Raw genomic sequence first — 16,903 nt, 5'->3', positions numbered from 1 at the left:
CACATTAGTAGAGACATAAAGTCCTGAAATGGGTGTGTCAGAAATAGGGAGACATACAAAATATGCAGAACTGGGGTCCTCCAGGACAGGTTTGGGAACCATTTCTCTACAGTATATATGTTCTAAAAATATTTGATTGAAAACATTTAATAAATTCCAAAAACCAGTAAAAAAAATGGTACAGGGCAATAAAACACTGGATTTCATCTAAAGTGGTTACTCATGCAAAATACTGCCATCAGGCGGTTTGTTTGGTTGCTAGGTATTTGTTATGTGGTTGCTAAGGTGTTCTGAGTTCTTAGTATGTGCACAGGGCATAAAACTAACTTTTGCCACACCTGTCAATGGCCATAAATATTTTTTCCTATCCATCAAACCAAATCCAAATTTTAGATACCAGTGAAAATTCACAATTTTCAGATACAGAAATTTAATAAAGTAATCAATTAATCAGATTAATCCTTATTAAAGTTACAAGAGCAGTTATTCAGTCAAAAGCAGTGAGAGATATTTCTTTCTTTTGTTTAATTAACAGACAGCAGCAGTAATATTAGACTGCTGTCACTTTAAGAGTGATTGCATGGATCCAATATAATGATACACGTGTTTTCTCTCTTAACTGTTTGTTCACTTAATATATAACGTCTCGGTTAATGATGTAACCCCCATGTAACCATCATAGCAGCTGTTCCTCTATTGAGACATTACATGGGGAAAAGTGCTTCGGATCTCAATTCCTATATTTTTTCAGCCATGACCCTGTGTTGTTAATACTGGGGAGGCATGCCTAGTCCAAGGGATGTTATAGAGACCACAGCCTGTTGAGAGTGAGGTAACAGAGGAGTCAGCCCTCACTAACCGGGGGCATGGCTTGCCTTGAGACTGGTTCACCAAGACGATGGCATCCACTATCCAGTGGGCCAACCTCTTTTTGGAGACAGACTTTCCCTTCTGCTGACCTCCAAAGCAGACAAAGAGCTACTCTGAGCTTCTGAAGCTTTGCGTGTGGTCTGCGAAGACAAGCAATGCACAAACAGGATACAGCAACACGAGGGCTGGGTCTGCGCAAGTTCATCACCTGATCCCTAAAAGGAGGGGTGGGAACTTTGGGCACATATCCAGGTATATCCACATATACAGCTTACTGAAGATCAGAAAGGACCACAGAGAGGTCCCAGGAGAGGATGAGGCATAGTCTGGGAGGATTTAACCTCCTGGCACCTCTCAGGAACCTGATGACCAGGTTGTGCTTTATAAGTGACCTGCCATCAACAGCATTGTGATGTTCTGCAATGGCGGTGACTTAGACTTTCAAGGTGGAGGGGGATAACCTCCACTCCAATCTCTCTTACAAAAAGAAAAGCACAGAGCTGCTCAGCCATTTATAGAGATCTTCCTGCCAGGAAGAACACCACTCAGTGAACAAAGCAAAAGTGTGCCTGATAGAGGGGGCTCTAGCTTGAGTAATAGTGTCTACCACCGCCGGAGTTAAGCCACTTAAGTCCTCCGTGACCTGTCCAGAGACCACATGTGGAGGTTCCAGAGGTCCGGATGCAGGTGTCATATGGCACCCAACTCCACACTGAGAAAAGAGATGCTCTGCGAGGGGAAGAGCTTGCTCTTTTCCCAGTTATCCCGAAACTGCAGATTCTCCACCTGGCCCCCCTGTGGGAGAAGGAGTGGTATGTTCACCATCTCCTGGTTCAGAGCAGCTCCCTCCATCTCTGGGCCACCCGTCTCAGGACCACTTCGATTAGATGTACGCTTAGAGGGTTTATTGGCCTGGACGGGCTGTGTTGCATTCTTGGACCACCAAGGTGGACATCATCTGGATGAACCAGAGGACCGAGGACCCGCACCATGACTGCAACAACCCCGGCTCAGAACTACCCTTGTGCAGCTCTTTAAGAGCTTTTGCCTGATGGACCTACAGGATGGCCATGGCATGCAGGGCGGAGGTGGCCTGTCCAAAGCCCAATGCCCATGGTGGGCCAGGCAAGCATGGCTGTCAACTCTGAATCAGATTCAGCATGCGTTACCACCCCCAAAGTGGGAAGCTCAGATTCATAATCCTCTCCAGAGGACAGTAGCCCACTCTCCGATGCAGGGATTGACATCTGGTCCTCACCCGGAGTGCCGATGTCGTGTAACAGCAGAAGGGACCCGTGCCTCCCTGAAGAAGGAGAGTCGCAATCGCAATGTCAACATGGACATGCTCTTGCACTGGCCAGACATGTGAGACAGCGATTGTGGCCATCAGATGAAGCCGGGAAAAGACCACATCCAGAAAGACAAGGTCAGAAAGACATCTTTAAGAAGACGCTCGCCACCTGTGCTTGCTCTTTTAGGAAATCTGCTCTGAACGCCGAAGCACTGAGGGGTGAAATGCTGCACTTCTCCATACACAGCAGACTGGATCACTGCTGGATGCGCCCTCAGACTGGCAGAGAGATCTCCAATGACAAGCTGCTTCAAAGCAATTAAAAATGCTGTTTTCGGAGTTTATCTCCTTTTTAGCAATTACAATTGCTGTTTGCTCTTTTCAAGAAATTTACTCTCAAGAAGGTAGATTGGAATAAGCAAGGCTCCGAAGCAAAATACAAATGAAGTTATTTATACCCGTATGTCTGGGTAGGTGTGACTTGGCATGCAAATCTCACTGGCCAATGTCCATTGGCTCGTTTAGTTACCACTTTGAGGTGATTGGGCTCCCATGCAAGACCCCATTACATCTGTATTGACATAACGTTGAACATGACTGACTGAATGGGAACTGACTGTGTACAAGTTTACTCACCAATACAGCCAGAGACAATGTGAAATAAAGTTCAGTTCAGTATTCACATTATCTGAGATGTGGCTTTTAGGGCACACAATTCAGATGTTTGTGCACAGAAAATTTCCCACACAGAAAGTAACGAACTGAGTTCCTTTTTGCATCTTGTGCTTTAATAGTTCAATTGGCTTAAATTTTCGTGACAATGTAACACTGGCCCGTCAACTGTCCTGAGCATCGTTCATGTTTGTTCACGTTCATGTTCTCAGAACACTGCATTGCTAGAATTCATAAAAATATTACTGGCCAACTGGTGATTGACACAGTTGCATATACTCGCCAACACCGATTTTTACTCGAATTTGGCTCTTGGCAAGTGTTAATTTTAAGCCTTGGCACAGAGTATTCTTGGAGGTTGCTAGGGTGCTCTGGTGACTGCTCATGTGTTCTTGGTGGTTGCTAGAGAATTGCTAGGGGGTTTCTATGGTCTTCTAAATGGTTACCATGAAAGAGGTTGCAAGGGTATCCTGTGTGGTTGCAAGCAAGTAAGCAGGTGCTTGCTTACTTGTCCAAGCCATTTCTACACATTTTATTATCTGGCAGGTGAAAATTGCACCTCTGCTCATCTAATCATATGAATTTATCAATACTGTGCAGTACAAGTCACACACTTAACATTTAATACATATGGTTTCTGAGTTTGTTCAAATGTATAAGCAATAATAATAGTGATACTTGGCATAGCATACAGCACATCCTGCATGGCTGTCATAAATATGATGGAAGAATTAAGAGATTTCATGATTGAGTACCTTAAAACACCAATTCTTTGCAACAGAAGAAGGAAATCAGGTGTCCAGCCAGAGAGTGTTGGGCATTCTGTCTGTGTATTCACTGCTTTTGTTTTCTCTTTCACAGGCCACCATAGATGTGTCTGTATAAAGTGCTACATTTCCCTGACATAACACTGAATTGTACAACACATCACGTATATTGCCCCGTCCTGAAGGCATGTCAAGTATCCCTTGGAGGAAGAACAATTAAGTAAATGGTAGAACACTAAACCTGATTTCAAAGTAACAATAGCCCATGTGCATTAATTCGTAAATAGACTTTGGAATGAGCGGGCCGCCAGATCTCATGTTAACAGGGTAGAACTTTGTAAGATTTACCTTGTGGCCATTTCTACATCTTCCATCTTATGCTCTTGGTGATAGTGAGAGTTGGACTGAACATGGACATGTCTACTGATATCCACAACATCTGGTTTAAATAAACGGTTTAGGATTGCAGACTAAACAGCATTAATATTTTAAATTAGATGTTAGATTGGTTGCACATTTACCCATGGCTGAAGATCCAAGGAAAACAAACACAAATACGTAAATTGAAGTTTGACACCTATGCGCTCACACCAGTTATGTTAAATCTCGAAAAGACATGTTAATTATTTTAAAGGAATATTATTCATTTACAATTTATCAACAGCATCTGTGACATACTGTTGATCACCACATACAATTATTTTATTGTTTAGCTTTAAATGGTTACATTATTACTGAAACTAAAAGAGCTTGAGAGTGGCATTGTGTAATAATGAGAAAGCTGTAGAATACAAGTAAAAAAGACTTTAAAAAAATATTTAAAAAATATTTCATAGAGATTTTTCATGAGATTTTTTTTTTTTTTTTTTAGAGTTTTCCATGGTCTGGCTCTCTGAAATATAGCCTAACATTGATGACAAATGCAACAGATGCCTGGCTCCCATGTAATTTTAGTCAATTGTTGTTTTTTTCCAATAGTCTAAAGGGTTTTGATTAATTACTTAAAATCAATGTACTGTAGATATTTGGCCTGCTGCAATTTGGTCGTTTCCTAGAATTTGGACTCTTAGCCTTTATCTCCCCATTAGCTAGACACTGTATACTAGTTCACAGGAAATTTCTCAAATCACCAACTACATCACAGTAGCTTTTAGACAGTTCAACTGTGTTCTGATTGACAGGGTCCCTATGCAGTATTCAATGCTCCATATTCCCTGAGCACGGGATATCTGTACAAGCTCACCTAACATAAAAAAAAAATAATGTGTTCATTTGCAGAGAAAACTTGAATCATACATACTGGGGGACTTTGAGGTATACAAAACTATACAAAACTAATTTCTGTGTTAATCAACATCATGCAAAACATGCTGCCAAAAGCTCTAATTGTTTTAGCCTGAAATATTTATTTAAAAATACAAGTACATCCTGGATTTTAAAATGTACTAAATGTACTCGATAAGCCCATCCTGGAAGGCTTGTTCCTGCGTGTACCGTTTTAAATCTCGGCAGATCTTCCGCTGCTTATAGACATTTGCTGCACTCATTTGTGCACTTTTGAGGGCTTTTGAAGGCTTGCATGCATGAAAATTGAACAGTGGTGACCTTACTTGTAAATAGCAGGTTTCGAAACACATTATATTATAAAAAAGCTAAACAAAAGTATGTATGTATTAACTGTATTAACTCAATGAGCAAAATCTGTCAAAGCTGTGGCATAGCATGGATGTATTTGTCATCACTTTCTGACACTAATACTCTGCCCTCTAGGGATAGGAGAAGATTAAAGGGGTCAAACTATAAACAAAGGGTCAAACGCGTAACCCCTAAGTAAGCATTGTTATTTATTTCACAGGCAAAGAGGTCAGCAAAATATAACTTAAGGCCTTTACACAGAAGTTTTAAAAGTGTTCACATTGTCAGTGGTTAAATTCATGAAGGAGATCTCAAATCTTACTGCTGTTAGGCTATAGGTGTTCCTTCTCCATCACTGTATCCAACTGTATCAGGTGACAAATCACTGTCTACACTCCCATTAGTAGTCACCGCATTGCATTGCTGCTCATTATGCAACTTAATTTGCATAAATCTGAGCCGTGGTCAACTTTGTTGCATTGTCAATGGTTGCTGTCACTCATGTTGCCTCAATTTGCTAACTGAAAATAAACGGGTTTCAATCACTTTGCCATTGTTGTTAGTATGAATGCTCTTTAAAGTTAATTGTAAAGCCTGTGACACACCAAACCGACATCAAAGAACTAGTGGCAGCAAAAACCAACTTGTTATTGTCTGGCTTTGCCTGCACCAAAAAGTTGAACTTGAACACATTGTGAGAGGAAATAACTGTCTATATAGGCAGTATAGTAGCAGTAGGTTATCTTCGTCATTCAAACAGAGGAACCAAATACAAGCCATAAAAAAGCAATACTTGCTAATTTTAAATATGTTGATCAGTTGGGTTTTTTTGGTTCTTCATTCCAGATGTCCATGTTGTTGGAATGCTTATATAAGTGAAGATATACAATGAAAAGAGCCGTTTGTGTGTATACTCTTAGCTTCAATCGTGCCCTGTTGAACAGCCAATCAGAGTGGTCCCTTTCACCAACTGTCTGACTCCAATTCAACATACCCAACCGGCCAAAATGTTGCAAACGTAGTCCAACAAGTGCAGACAGTTTGGAACAGGCCAAAAAACTAGGCTGATAGCAGGTCAACAAAGGCTTGACTTTGGCTGATGGCTGACTATTGGCTTGGTGTGTTACGGTCTTAATTGAAATGCACCAAAAACTGAGTGTAACCGCAACAACTAGCTTATGTTGTGCTTTCAAATTGACAGTATATTGTTACATGGTGTGAAGTATACAATGAAAAATTAATGATGTTAATGTATGACCCCTTTAAACGCTTCATATCACCATTCATTTCCTAGAAAGATAAAGGATTGGGATGTTTTGGATGAGATGGTGTCAGTACTCACTGCTGGAGGAGGAAGACATGCGACGCTGGGCAGGGGCTGGTGTGGTGGTGGGTGGGGGAGGAGGGGGCAGATCCGATGGAAGAGGTGGAGGAGGAGGTGGAGCCGGGATGAAGGTGCTGGCAGGTGGGGGAGGTGGTGGAGGAGGAAGGGGGAGATCTTCTGCAGTTCCTGTCCCGTTCTCAGTAGCAGGGGCTGTGTCTGCAGCTTCCTCCAACAGTGCAGAACCCTGTAGAGAGAACAGGTAAGCATGGAGCATTCACTTGGACTCCACATATATATATTTTTTTCTAAAAAACTTAATTTGTGTTCAACTAAAGAAAGAAAGACATACACATCAGTGATGACATGAGAGTAAATGATTAGAGAGTTTTCATTTTTGGGTGAGCTATCCCTTTAAAGGTGCCCTAGAATCAAAAATTGAATTTACCTTGGCATAGTTGAATAACAAGAGTTCAGTACATGGAAAAGACATACATTGAGTTTCAAACTCCATTGCTTCCTCCTTCTTATGTAAATCTCATTTTTTTAAAAGACCTCCGGAAAACAGGCGAATCTATCTCAACATAACACCGACTGTTATGTAACAGTCGGTATCATTAATATGTACGCCCCCAATATTTGCATATGCCAGCCCATGTTCAAGGCATTAGACAAGGGCAGGCAGTATTAATGTCTGGATGTGCACAGCTGAATCATCAGACTAGGTAAGCAAGCAAGAACAATAGCGAAAAATGGCAGATGGAGCAATAATAACTGACATGATCCATGATATCATGATATTTTATGTGATATTTGTAAATTGTCTTTCTAAATGTTTCGTTAGCATGGTGGTTATGTACTGTTAAATGTGGTTAAAGTTACCATTGTTTATTACTGTATTCACGAAGCCGTCGCTATTTTCATTTTTAAACACTTGCAGTCTGTATAATGCATAAACACATCTTCATTCTTTATAAATCTCTACAACAGTGTGTAATGTTAGCTTTAGCCACGGAGCACTATCAAACTCATTCAGAATCAAATGTAAACATCCAAATAAATACTATACTCACATGATCCGAAGCATGCATGCAGCATGCATGACGAACATCTTGTAAAGATCCATTTGAGGGTTATATTAACTGTGTGAACTTTGTTTATGCACTGTATTACAGTCAAGAGCTCGGGGGGCAGGGAGCGTGAGATTTAAAGGGGGTGCAACCTGAATCGGCGCATAGTTAATGATGCCCCAAAATAGGCTGATTGGGCAAAATGTTTGAGAAATTTGTTTTTTTTTTAAAAAGAAGCATTTTTTGTATTTTGGCATAGAAACTTGCCAGAACATGTTTCAAACATTTCTTAACCCTATAAAGCCTACTGTATCATATTTAATATGCAAATTTCTAAAGCCTCTAAATAATCAACATGATCAAAACTTTGTTGAAAAACAGCTGTTTTTTCACCTCCTCGAGTGTGAGCTCCATATTCTTCTACTGTATATCATACCATATGAGCCATAAAAGTATAAAATATGAAACACATATGAAAAACATTTTTTTTTAGATTTTGTTAAAGTAAAGTATTTTGTCTAATTTAAATATTTTGTCTAAATATTTTGTCTATTTTTATGACTATTATTTCATATATCAGGCTTTACGAGGTTAAAGTTCAATTTAAAAATTAAATTTTGGACACTAAAATGATCATCTACCAAATAAAATAACAAATATACTTCCCAAAACCGCTTAATTTGACCAACCTACCTCCCACTGCACCCCACCGTATGCATTGCAGCTGGTGATGAATCCACAATTAGATCTAATTGAGTGGTTTGCTGGAATGACAGGACATCTGCTAAGCTAAGAGCAGCAATCCTTCACACACAGCATCTCCAGAGACCACCCGCCCGCCCCTTATGACTGATGGCAAGTAAACAAGGCCTGACCTTTCACCCCACGCACCCCCACCTCCTGGACGCGTGCCACGCACGTGCCAGTTATCCCCTCCCCTCCTCCTCCTCATCACTATCTCCAGCATATGGTGCGTTTCATGTCCCATGCATATCCGTGTTAATGGGTCATTACCCAAAGTGACATGTGGAGTACCATCTGGTTCAATCAAGTGGCCAGATGCCCCACTGGGCATCTAATTGGCTCAATGAAGATTAGATCTGATAGCAAAGAGGGGCCATATGAAATGCTGATATCTTGCAAATTATTCTTTAGTTCTTTAATTATTATTATTCTAGATCACATTATCCATGCTCTCCTCAGAAGAAAATGTTATCATTCTAGAGAATAATGGAGTTCTTCTTCATTTAAGTATCATCTTTGACTCAAATGTATTCTCAAACTACTTAAGGTAAATAGAATGTATGCAAATTGTTGACATAGAAATTAGCAGCTCAGATATTGGAGTTCTTAGCTATTTAAGTAACTTGTCTGAGATGTTTCTCCTAAAATTCCTTAGTATTATTTAAAATGAACAGAAATGGCACATTTTTGGCTAACACTTTATTTCCATAGTCCACTTAAGACATTTCACCAACTATGCAACTTCATGTCAACTACGACTCATTAGAGTATTAGTAGACTGTCTGCTTAATATCTGCTAACACTTTAGTTTGATTTATTTTGATGAATCAGCAGACAACAGTCTACTAACAGTCAATGAGTGTTAGTTTACATGTAATTACAAATAAATGAGAGTTAGTTGACATGTAGTTGCAAAGTTACTTACTTATATTTAGTAGAATGTCTGAGTTGGACAATTGAAATAAAATGTATGTCATTATTTACCCTCATATTTTTAAAGGGTGGTTCATTGCGATTTCACTTTTTTAACTTTAGTTAGTGTGTACTGTTGCAGCTTGAGCACAAACAGTATCTGCAAAGTTACAGCGCTGAAAGTTCAATGTAAATGGAGATATTGTCTTTTAAAGTTATGGCAGTTTAATGCCTACAAAAACGACCGGTTTGGACTACAACGAGCTTCTTCCCGGGTTGGTGACATCATAAACCCTGCAAAACACTGCCCCCGGGAACATGCAACAAAGTGGGTGAGGCCATGTCGCGTGGCATATGAAAGCGGAAGAGTTGTGTTCACCGGACGTGAGCAACGCGTCAAAAGATAATAGAACCCATTATAATAATAATCTGTGATATTTTCTACACTGGATGCAGCTCTGAAGACAGCTTCCATAATCTACACGAGTTCAATGCTGGATTTGCACAAAGGCTTTTACTGAAAGATGAAGCAGTTCCCACTTTAAAAGCAAAATCTGCTGTTTATTGGCTTCAAATTGTAAGTACATTTTATTGTTTGTACATGTCTTTTAAACGTATAGTTCTGTTGTTCATGCTATAAATTAAACGCTACCTTTACAAAAATGCTACAACTCAGGCATTTTGGCTACAGTAAAGCTTTAATCAGGATAAAACTGTATATTGAAAGCTAACAAACAGCAGTGACAGCATATCTAAACACTTTGACACAAATACAAAATTAAATACCATTCGCCCTTTAAAAGCCGCGATTACAGAGGTTCTGTTTGACCCTCTTCATTTGGGTCTGATTCGGGCTCAATTTGATATGGCAATATAGACGCCATTATTTATATTTCCAACGAAGCCCATGTAACCGGTAACAACTAATGGTAAGGGGTGTGGCGTTTCCGGGCGCTTCGGTGAATCACGATACACTGGGCTAGCAAACCACATTGAGTATTTCAGAGGGAGTGGCTTCATAGAACCAGGAAGTCAAATTAGCCGTTTGAATGACAATGGAAACAGAGGTGTAGAATAAAGGTAAAATATATGAAAAATACGGCTTTTTAAAAAAAAAAAAAAAAAACACTGAACCACCCCTTTAACTAGATCATACAGATCATTAGAGCCAATAGTTTCTACAATCCTAAACGTACTATCCTAGCTGGGTCATTCCGTGTCAGATCAACCAGAGGTCCCTGGCTCAAATTTTTGATTTTGTTAATATTTATTCTGTTGAAAGACAAACATAAATAGTGATGAAAGCCAAAATATTAATTGTCACAGATGTATTTTTATTAGTAATCCACTGTTTTGTAGAGGGGGGTCAAAATGACAATTTTCACCTGAGATTTGGAGCTGATTTACAGGGGGCAAAAATGACTTTAGAAAGATGACAGCATCATTATTTTATTTTTACACAGAGATTGATAGGTCTATTAGTAAAATCTGTTGACTTTCACAATCTTTGTTTCATTTTATGCCAACAGTGACAGTTCAAAAATGGTAAAAAGCATTTCTTGTGTTTATTGCCTCAAGTTTGCATGCCTGTAACTTGAGAAGTATTAAAGATATCTTAATATTCTTTAAGATTCTGGTTCTTAACAAACTTTCCTTTTGGTATCTTCATTTTAAAAGCTCTCGATGGTTCAATCTTAAAGATAAGGAGATCTCAATGCGGCTCCATGAGAAAAATGGTAAAATGTACACATTTTCAGTGGTCAAAACCAAATGTGGGTCACTTTGTATACAGCTGATACTTTTTTCTTTTAAAGATGAATATCTAAAGAACAAATAATGTTAAAACTAGAAATTTATCACCTGAAATGCATAGAACATACCTGAGTGCCATAAATATTATTTTTCTAAAGTTGTCATGCCTGTATTCAAGATATCTTAATATCCTTCTAGATTCTCATTCTTAATAAACTTTTCTTTTGGAATTCCTATTTTTAAGGCCCCGTAGATATTGGGACCCCAGTGTGACTCCATGTTCACATTGTTGAATTTTGCCCATTCTCAATGGTCAAAAACCAAATGTAGCTATATGTAACTATATAGAGCCTTGAAAATTAAGATTTCAAAAGGAAAGTTTATTAAGAATGAGAATCTAGAAGATATTAAGATATCTTGAATACTAGCTCTGGAATGTCACCCCTTGCATGGATATGTGTTGTAATGTGACAGGTGAGGGAGTGAAGCCAGTTTGATTTAGACCAAAGACAGCTGACCAGGAAACAACTGCTTTGTGTTTTGGCAACCATATTGGTTGTGGTTTTCCAAGTCCATTGTTTCCTGCTATAGATATATTTATTATTCAGTTATTTTTAAGTGTGAGCATTTTAGTGTAAAAAGGCATAAAGACAAAGTGTTTGCAATGTTTAGGATATTACTAAAAGCTATGAAATGCAAGCATATAAATCTTTTTATAATGATAAACAAGCAAACTGCATCATCAACATAACTTTAAAATGTATAAATCTCTTTGCATTATTTAACAAAATTAAACCATGAAGCATTTATTTTGGGGGAAAAAAACAAATAAGTTTTGCTAGGTTTCTGATGATATAGAAATATATACTGTCCAAAAGGAAGACAAAAAGTATTAGGTTGTGTTTGTCACACATTAGTGAAATATGTCCATAGTTCATGTAATAAACCACACATGTGGACAACTGTGTGAGCTTGAGGGGAATACTGTACATCCGAAAATAAATTGTGCCATAAAAACAGCATTTGTTTGCAGATGTTATCTAGTAAAATGACACTGAGAGAAATTGTGTCTAAATACTTTTTGTATACCTGAGATCACTAAAATACTAAACGCTTTTAACCTTTTAACCACTTTTTTGTCAATAAAACAGATACTATTTGACGTCCAAGTCCTGAGTACAGACTTAAGACGTAACAAGCATACTGTTAACCATTCATACTTTTACTGAAATTGAAAATACATGAACATGAATATGTCATTGCTTTACCTCCTCGTTGGGTGCCATGGCTCTGTTGGGGTACTGGTCCGTGGTATCGCTACCCAGGGTTTTGTAGTAATCCCCAGTGCTGGGCTGCTTGCTGAAGCTACGAGACTTTCGATTAGAGTCGACTCTTCGAAGCCTTTCGTGGCTCTCGCCAGGATTCAACTGCTGCAGAAATGAACAGCACATATTCAGAGATGGAAACAAGTTAAAATGCAGAAAATTTTTAAAAAAAAAATCATATGAATCAAGCACTTTATCTCAATGTTGGGGAACATGTCTATGGTTCTATGGTCTACGGCTCTCACCAGTGTTATTTGGATATCTAAAAAGTTAGTAACCATGAAATCAAAATTGACAAATAATAGCTTTATGGAATATTGCGGTATTTATATAAATAATTATTCATGCTCATTATTATTTTTAAAAAATGCATGTGCCCCTTTTTTGTATTTTTCTTAAATAATAATAACTTTCCCTCCCTCTTGCAACAACATCTCTTCATGTAAGGTGTGTTACTGACATGTTTACGAATTTTAGGGTAGGAAAAACTGTTCCATGAAATCATTGCAACCAACAATGATCCAATAACACAAGAATAGGAAGAATTGGGAAGAAGAGACTATCACAACTTATGCCAGTTTTAAAGGGTTAGTTCCCCCAAAAATGAAAAAATTGTGATCACCCTCACCTCACCTCACCTCATATTGTTCCAAACTCAGCATCTTCCAAACACAAATGAAGATATTTTAAATGTAATTTGAGAGATTTCTGTCCCTCCACTGACAGTCCACGCAACTACCAATTTGTTGCTTCAAAATTTCATAAAGAAATCGTAAAACTAATCCATATGAATTGAGTGATTTAGTCCAAATTTTCTAAAGAGACCTGATCGCTTTATATGATGAACAGATGGAATTTAGGTTCTTATTCAAATCTAAACATTGATGATCAGCGAACATAAACAGAAGCTCAACCGTACTTGCTTGGTGCATTAGAACAAACCTCACTGGTTCTTACGGAAGCTCAAACATGCTGCATAACACATGAGAATGGATTGGTTCTTGCACGTCAAGCAAACATGCTTGAGCTTCCGTTCACCATATCTGATGTGTGCACTGATGAATATTTATATATGAATAAAAGCCTAAATTCAATCTGTTCATCATATAAAGCAATTGTGTCTTTTCAGTAAATTTGGACTAAACTGCTTGATTCATATGGATTAGTTCTCTTTAGGAACTTTTTGAAGTGTCAAAGTGGTAGTTGCGTGGATTGTCAACAGAGGGATAGAAATTTCTCAGATTTCATTAAAATATATTCATTTGTGTTTTGAAGATGAATGAAAGTCTTATGGGTGGGTACATGAGGGTGAGTAAATGATGACAGAATCAATCATTTTTGGGTGAAATAACCCATTAAGGTACTCAAATTAGGAAACTGTTGTTTTAAACTATTTAGGTTAAAAAGCAGTATTATGAACCTATTTCAAGAGTCCATTAAAGGTGCCCTGGAATTAAAAATTGAATTTACCTTGGCATAGCTAAATAACAAGAGTTCAGTACATGGAAATGACATACAGTGAGTCTCAAACACCATTGTTTCCTCCATCTTATATAAATCTCATTTGTTTAAAAGACCTCCGAAGAACAGGCAAATCTCAACATAACACGACTGTTATGTAACATTCAGGATCATTAACATGTACGCCCCCAATATTTGCATATGCCAGCTCATGTTCAAGGCATTAGACAAGGGCAGGACGTCTGAATGTGCACAGCTTAATCATCAGACTAGGTAAGCAAGCAAGGACAATAGCGAAAAATGGCAGATGGAGCAATAATAACTGACATAATCCATGATATCATGATATTTTTAGTGATATTTGTAAATTGTCTTTCTAAATGTTTCGTTAGCATGTTGCTAATGTACTGTTAAATGTGGTTAAAGTTACCATTGTTTCTTACTGTATTCACGGAGACAAGACTGTTGTTATTTTCATTTTTTAAACACTTGCAGTCTGTATAATTCATAAACACAACTTCATTCTTTATAAATCTCTCCAACAGTGTGTAATGTTAGCTTTAGCCACGGAGCATACTATCAAACTCAATCAGAATCAAATGTAAAAATCCAAATAAACACTGTACTTACGCGATTAGACATGCTACATGATGAACACATTGTAAAGATCCATTTTGAGGGTTATATTAGCTGTATGAACTTTGTTTATGCTGTTTAAGGCAAGCATGAGCTCCGGGGGTGGGGAGCACAAGAATTTAAAGAGGCCGCAGCCTGAATCGGCACATTAATGATGGCACATATTTAATGATGCCCCAAAGTAGGCAGTTATAAAAATGAATTAAAACAAATCTATGGGGTATTTTGAGCTGAAACTTCACAGACACATTCAGGGGACACCTTAGACTTATATTACATCTTTTGAAAACACGTTCTACGGCACCTTTAAAAAAAGTATTTTTATAATTAAATTACACTATAAACTCTACTCAAAGACTTAGCATGACTAAACCTTAACTGAACCAAGTAAAATCATTAAAATTAAAAATATCAATTCAGCATAAATCTTTTGCAGTTGTTACCTATCAGTGGTGCACATACATGTGCTAACATAACTAGCAGATTATCACTGTATTGGTTTGTGAACAATTATTGTGTTTTAAATAAAGCATCATGCAGCATTAATATAATCACATTATTCTTTGACCCATTCTAGACCTAACCACATCACATTGGTAACCCATAAAACTTCAACATTACAGAAACAACAGTAAATCCTGACACAACAGAACATTAACAGGTACAATTCTCCACCTATATTATTATTTCCACCTATATTACATTTTTTTGTAACACTTAATTTTTGTAATATTATACATTGTACATTTTAAAATTGTATCTCAAATATTATGTGCTTACAAAAACTCCATGTAAAATAAACAATATTGTTTAAATTAGTTTTAGAAGTAGAATAAGTATAGCATTAACTATAGCATGTCACACTGCAGAAGCTGCTGTCACTTTTTATAATGACATGTCAGCTTACATATTTGAATACTGTCTTACCACCCCCACACACACCATAAAAAGGTGACAGGCTTTAGTATCAGTGTGAAATTTCTTATATAATTTGTCTGACAACATTTTTGACAATTCTCCTTCCCACTGTTGATAGAACTGTTTGAAAATGCCACAGACCAATGATAGACCTTTTGTTTTTACACAATCTAAGAAATCTGAAACATACCATTAATTGAATTTTCATCCCATACTAAAGTTGCTCCACATTAGAAAAACCTGACACACATAAGCCACATAAACTCTTAATAATTCCTCTTGAATTAATGTGGCAAAGCCTCATGTGACTCCAGCTGATTTACCTGAAAACAAAAAGACTTTTCATGGTGCAAAAGCTGAACTTTAACATGGATTTCTAAGCCTCACCATCTTAGCACAAGATAAACAACACAGCAGGCTAAAAGAGAGACTGTCTGACCTCTTGTATGCTGTTTCAGTATCAATGCACTGAACGGTTTCACTTCACCTGCACCTGTCACTCACTTGTGTATGATAGCGAATCTTCATCACTGAACTAAAATCAGTTTTATCACCTGCTTTTAGTAAAGGCTTAACATCACAAGGAGAACAGAAATTACATTAGAGCAATCTGGGAAGTGGTTTCAAGAGTTTCTAGAAATTTCCAACACAAAAAAGGTAATGCTTTGTTTTCTCTTAAGATTTCCCTTATGCAAAGTCCTTGAATTTGCATAGTAATCAAACTTATGCAATAGAATTCTAAAACAAATAAAATGGCACAAAGTAAAGCACCAAATGTGAGATATTATTCAGTTGTTTGATGTTATATTGTCATTTAAAACATTAATGGTACCTTTCATAAAATAATAATAATAATAATAATAATAATAATAATAATAATGATCTATTTTGGGTCAGAAAAAAAAAAACAGGAATTCAGCATGATCTCTGCCTGAAAGCATATCCACACAATGAAAAACAAATAAACAAACATTGATGACAATGAATTTGAATTCTGTCATCTGTGGGTTTTTAAGTCTCACGCAGGCTCTGAGGATGGTATTATTCATTCATGTTCTTCCAGCATCCAATTTGCATTGTTGTCTAAAGCATTGTCCTCCCTGCAGAGTTACTCCCAGTGTAACTCGACTCAGCCCAATGCAGATGGTTTGATTATCATACCTCAGGGAAATCGCTGCTTGAATGGCTAGTTGACCTCTATACAATGTGAAAGGACCTGAGCCTTTTTAAAACCTGCTGAATTTTTCATCACCAGTCACCAGTGCTTATTCTTCAGGGTTTTGCAACACACAGGGGCCGATGTAAAGAGTGTGCAGTAAGGTTAGATAAAGTTAAATTGAGTGAAGAAAATGAATGCAATGCAGTTGAGCATATATCTGATACTGCATGCAATGCATTTGAAAGGTTCTCCAGGTTGTCACAGATTACTAACCAACTAAACAACCAACCAAGGCTACATGATCGTATAATAACTAAACATAAGTAATAACAACGTCTGGAAGACATTCCTGTAAAACTGACAAAAACAC

General features: G+C 37.6%; 1 protein-coding gene across 1 annotated transcript in view; it reads right to left on the bottom strand.

Moving 5' to 3' along the window:
* The window catches only part of espn (espin), a 93,230-nt gene that overhangs the window by 27,053 nt on the left and 49,274 nt on the right, over positions 1-16,903 (bottom strand). The window contains exons 8-9 of the mRNA XM_067394013.1: positions 12,303-12,464; positions 6,578-6,803 (exon numbers count right to left, since the gene is read on the bottom strand). Of these exons, the coding sequence (XP_067250114.1) occupies positions 6,578-6,803; positions 12,303-12,464 (388 nt within the window). The remainder of the gene's footprint in view (positions 1-6,577; positions 6,804-12,302; positions 12,465-16,903) is intronic.

The sequence above is a fragment of the Chanodichthys erythropterus genome, chromosome 9 (genome assembly GCF_024489055.1).
Source record: "Chanodichthys erythropterus isolate Z2021 chromosome 9, ASM2448905v1, whole genome shotgun sequence".
Taxonomy (NCBI): Eukaryota; Metazoa; Chordata; class Actinopteri; order Cypriniformes; family Xenocyprididae; genus Chanodichthys; species Chanodichthys erythropterus.
The sequence above is the reverse complement of the archived record's forward strand: the minus strand, read 5'-3'. Positions and strand labels throughout refer to the sequence as shown.